The 5790-nt window shown below is 37.4% G+C and overlaps 1 protein-coding gene across 1 annotated transcript; it reads right to left on the bottom strand.

Annotated features, from left to right (window-relative positions):
• Positions 1–4170: 4170 nt before the first annotated feature.
• LOC139728020 (trace amine-associated receptor 9-like) lies at positions 4171–5106 on the bottom strand. Its single transcript, XM_071638986.1, has one exon. The coding sequence runs from the start codon at positions 5104–5106 to the stop codon at positions 4171–4173; it is 936 nt and encodes a 311-aa protein (XP_071495087.1).
• Between the last annotated feature and the right edge of the window lie 684 nt (positions 5107–5790).

Consider the following 5790-nt stretch of genomic DNA (forward strand, 5'->3'; position numbering starts at 1 on the left):
GGGGTAACTCACTTTCGCAAAGGTTATCGTAAGGCCTAAATGATTGGTTACATTCCTGTTGTACCTAGATCTACATTAGATATTGAACTGGGATGAACATTTACAAAACAATTTTTTAAAAAGGTGTCAGCAATCGCGGCAGGATCTGTAATCTGATGGTTGTCAATAATGGTGTTGGTAGTTTCTATACATGTCTTTGTCAATGGATGGGGAACACCCTGTCACGAATGAGAAAGAATCTCTCTTGTGCTCTATATTGGTTGAATGATATCATTGCCTGTAATCTTATCATCTTTCTCATTTGAAGCGTTTTCTGTAAATCTTATATTGTATAACTTTTGATTACTTTGATTTTGATTGCTCGCTTGCATAACTTACTAAGGCTGATTTCGAATAAATAATGATTTTGAATATACGTTTTCCGGAAGACATTTAACTTAATGAAATAGTCAACAGATAAATTTTCCATACTCAATGTATGCATTATTTTCATGAAATACATCAGTATGTTCGTCAATCGATAAATTCTGTCATTTTTTATCAATGCAGTAAGGAAGCTATACAATAGAATCGAAATTCTGCATTGCATCCCCCGTACCGTTAGTTATTACTTGCGATTGCTGTATTTCGACCAGGCGGCAGCGTGGGAAGCACGAAGCTGAAGTGGTAACACTTTGCGTTCTTCGTAATTGCTGAAACGTCATACACACCCAACTGTGACTGTAGTCTATGCAATACAGCTACATACCACAACAATAAAAAATAAACAAGCGAACAAAAAGGCACTACACTGTATTATATGTAACAGTGTAATGCCAACTCCCCAAACCAATATCCACCCACGTTCCACACTACACCAAACAGCCCGCCAATTCCGAATACACTACTCCCCACACACACCACCAACCACATGACCTACCATCACAGCATACACCAGAGCCACCCACAGTAATATTACTCACCATTCGTCACGCTGTCACACTACAATGGTCATAAATTAAAATCAGTTTTCTCTCTGTATGTCTTAGTAAACCGGTGTATGTAGAATTTCACGGATTTCAGTACTTCCGATCGTGCTTTGATAATTATGATCTATCTGTATCCATTTCAGCATAATTCAGGATGTTTCTGTATCGTCATTTGAAGGGATTGTTTAGTTTTGGCAAAGACCTAACTACAGGTCTCTAATATTTTTGTTGAGATAATGAAAAACATCTTATGAAATGTGAAAGCGCATCTAATTCCAAAGAAATTACGTTTGGAAATGCCTGAGATATGAAAAAAGTGGTTTATTACGATCGTTTTGTTTTACTTCGTCTTTGGATGTCTCAGCCATTCAAAACCGATTTTCATCAAATAAATTTTGAACTCTTCTCAGAGTGGCATGCTCTGTATACCGCACGTTTTCCTGAACAATTTCGCACTTTTGCCAGTCCAATTCCTTATTCCTGCATTCAATTTAGCAAAATTTAGGGTAGATGATATTTCAATTTTATGATCTCTTTATTGAAATTCATTCTGGATCATTCAAATTACCTTAAACCTCATTCTGATTAACACCTTTTCAATTTAAATTCGTAAAACAAGCACCATTTCGTTAATCGTTCATTCAATTTAGAATGACATGATCACGTGATCACCTATATGCTACGCTCGTTCATTCGAATTCGTTTTGGACATCCAATTTAACATCTTTTGCAGTCAATTTAGCAGACATGTTTATGTTTTGGCCTTTCTTTATATTATATAACACAATTATTGTTTTTGTAAGCATCATGATATACTTCATATTTTCGTATTTATTTTGAAGATTTTGGCGACAGCTTTTTTATTTCAATGTGCTTATTGAGTTTCCTAGTCCGAAGATAGTACATGTGGCCACAACTTACCTGGCCGTTGAGCGCTTTACTCCGAGTGTGTCGGCCAGTTCTAGGAAGTCAAGGTTATGATCATCGAAATGTTCCTATAATTCTTTCTCTGTCTTCTTGAAATATAGGTCTGTATCTAACTTGTGCGTTCATGACTGTAAGAAGATGAAATTAATCTGTGGTATTGGTACATGTAGGCCTATATGAAAGAAAAGGGGAGTCACAGAACAAGAAACTCGAGTTATATTGGGTCATAAAGTGATACTTTTACTGCTTAACAGTGTGTGGAAGAAACAAAAAAGTCACATTGAAATGGATATATTTAAATGTCCTCACCTATTCAAAAAAAAAAGAAATAACATGACTGCTCATTCGCGAAATTGAATGACTCAAGTACCCTTTTCGGGGAGTGGTGGCGAATTTGAATGAACGTAGACTACCAGCCTATTTGAATGCCCTTTTTACAAATTTGAAAGCCACATGTGCACATTTCATAAATCGAAATGCTAAATTGAACGGACGAAGTGGAATTTTGAATGACACACTATTCGATAACGAGGTGTTTTTGCTAAATTGAATGAACCTTCTATCAAATGGACTAACAAAAGTGCGAAATTGGCCGGGAAAACCTACATTTCATAAATAGTATCTCGGTGTCTCGCAAAAAGTTTAAAGCCAAATCCTCATCACCACCAATACTTTACCATCCCTTTCATGTACGATTCTGACACATTGTGATTGTGCTTGTAGCAAAACTAAAACAGCCACGACTATAAAGGCTGTGAGGCCCAAAACTTGGTGCATTAAGTGTGGTATAGCAACGACACTGGCTATTATGGCTCTTATTTCAAGCACTTTGATACAGACGGCACCCAAAAGTTAAAAGCCCTATCCTCATCACCATCAATACTTTACCATCCCTTTAATGTTCGATTCTGAAATATTGTGATTGTGCTTGTAGAAAAACTCATACAGCCACGACTATAAAGGCTGACAGGCCCAAACCTTTGTGCATTAAGTACGGTATAACAACGTCACTGGCTATTATGACTCTTATCTCAAGCATTTATTATACAGACGGCACGCAATGTTGACAGAGATTTTCAGAAGACCTCACACTCACATAATTGTATCTATACACTGACAACCGAGTAGATGTGACACTAATGTGTTTGCATTGACCAGTTTAATGAGCATTGGGGCTTATGGCCTTCGCAAGATCTATAGCATCGACAATGATAACGTTCATAATTTAAGGACTCTACGCTTCATAGTAGTTTAACTATATGCAGATACAGAGATAGGGTACGTAAGATACAAAGTAAAACACGGCGTATAAACTCAATCGTGGAGAATAATTATGAATGTGCATGCCTTAGTTTATGGTTATATATCAGCAATTTAGCTGCGTGAAATTCAAGCGACAAAAAAAAAAACATACAAAGAAAACTCCCTGTTTTAGTCTGCTCTTACTCCTAGTTTTCAAGTACATATCCATTAAATCACGAAATTCAAATGCCTTTTAGTAGACGATATTTATATATTTCAAATGGCCAACTTTTTTGTTGAATTATTGACACAACCTCTCCCTTTAACTTTTCAAAACGGATTCCTTTATACATTGTAGCATCAGTGTCCATAACATCGTCAATTTTCAGATAACCTCTTGAACAATCCCATACTAGTCATACACAAAATACCATTAGATACAATATTCCTGATATGACAATTATTACCCGAATGTAATACAGAAGCTGTATCTTCCCTGTTTTTGTTTCAAGGTCATTATGAAGAGACATTTGCTGCTGTAATACAACCAAGAATGATTGATTTGAATGTCTAGACCAAATTTTGCTTTATCTTCTGTACTTTCTTCTTAAACCAAACAAAATACTCACAATGGCAATATCACTGCAAGGTCAAAATTTTCAGATCTGCACGCTGCATCGGTACACATTGCATTAATTATGAGCAGTAATGCAATGTGTGAATTCTCCATTCCCATAAGTAGGTTACTATCGCCTCAAGCAATTACTTGTTAGTCTCGCTGTCATTAACCGACATGATATTTCTTTTGTATTTTTTATTGTACCTATGTTACCAAATGAGGTTTTTCATCAATCATAGCGATGTCCACTGTATTATTTGTTTGTTTATTTATTCATTTCGGCATTTATGGCATTGGTTCTGCTAACATTATTTCGAAGTTATAATCCAAAAAAAAAAATGTACAAACAAACAACGAAAATGGATGCATAATTTCTTGCGATGTGTTATTAAAATTCAAAGTCGAAAAAACGTCTTAAACATCGACATCAGAAATGGTCAAATCTGTATTACCTGTTACTTTTTCGCTGAACAAAGCCGTTTTTCCCGATGTGCTGGTGGTTGATTTGAACAATTCTCCTATCGCCTTACGGAATTCAGGATTCCGAATCGTGTAAATGACAGGATTTGCGCAGGAATTACAGAAGGCTAGGACATTTAGAGCATAATAAAGATCGGTGTCCACATAGGACGCTGGTAAAATACGAAGGTTGAACAAAAGATATCCCGTCTGTGTTGGTGTCCATGAGATGAAGAAAACGACGACGACAAGGAACAAAATCTTGAGAACACTTTTTCTAGCCACGAGATATTTAGCTGACGGGTTTGAGTTGTTGCATTTTAAATCTTCTCCTAATCTCCGGCGGGACTGTTGATGGAGCACCAGTGCAGTGAGAGCCTGGGCTACAAGCATGATGACAGCCGGTATGAGAAACTGAACGAGGTAAAGCATACAGCCTGTCATAACCTGGGCAAGCTGTGACTGAAATGTCTCAGTGCACATATCGCCCTTGGCACTAGCCACAAAGAATAAGAAAAAGTTTGCCATGAACGCAATCATCCATGTCACGGCAACAACTTTCCCAACTCTCTGTCGTGTTACAAGACGCTTGAAATGAAGAGGATGGGCAATCGCAATGTATCTTTCTATTGGAATCAAGGTCAGAATGAAGATGGAGGCATCCACTGAAACCCACATGAGCATGGATGTGTAAATTACCTTGCAGTAGACATTCCCTAGCCATGTTTCAGGAACCCTAAGCGGCGTAGGCAGTGGGACCATGAACACTGACGTGAAGAAATCCGCAACGGCCAAAGCACCGATTAGTACATCGGTTGACCGGCAAGTATGGCGCCTTTGGAATACTACCAAGATCACGATCAAATTTCCTACTATTCCCAGCATGGACATTGTTAGTTGCGGAATAGTCACCCATGTCCATGTAACTGACTGAAACTTCCAAAGCGATTGGGGGAGGACAGGTTCTTCTTCATTATGAGCGATGAAATTCGACGTACCGATCTTTGTGGTCTCTGTATAGATTTCTGTCATATTTTCACTGCTGATCATAACCATTTTGTGAAAACGATTTGATTGGAATGCTCTTATCGTGATGCGATGTTGTTTTGGTTTGTAAATGACTCCTCTCGAACTGAGTGGAAAGGAAATGAGGAGAAACTGGATAATTTGCCAAAGTTGGTATATGTGTCGTCAAAATGTCGATTGCCTCAACGTCTGAATAACTTTTTAAGTTGGCAAATTATTCCAAAAAAACACACAAAAAAACCGTTGTGCTCTGAATGTAAGATGGGCATTTCTAGATGTAATCTGGTGAACGATCGTCCAAGTAGGAAGTTTCCTCACTTCTGTTCTTCTTTTTCCTGTAAATCACATAAAAAGGTAAACTGAATACGAGGAGTTCAATCGTATGAGACGTTCTGATATCAGAGGATCATAAAAGGAAACCAAAGCCCAAATATAAATATGGATTCAGTAAAAAAAAACACAAAACGGTAAAATCGATACAACACATCACTAATACTTTGAGAAAAATTTCGCTCGATTGTAAGGAGACTGCTACACTTTTTGACGTTT

This window comes from Diadema antillarum, unplaced genomic scaffold, assembly GCF_040938485.1.
Source record: "Diadema antillarum isolate AM-2024a unplaced genomic scaffold, OU_Dant_1.0 seq00000161_RagTag, whole genome shotgun sequence".
NCBI lineage: Eukaryota > Metazoa > Echinodermata > Echinoidea > Diadematoida > Diadematidae > Diadema > Diadema antillarum.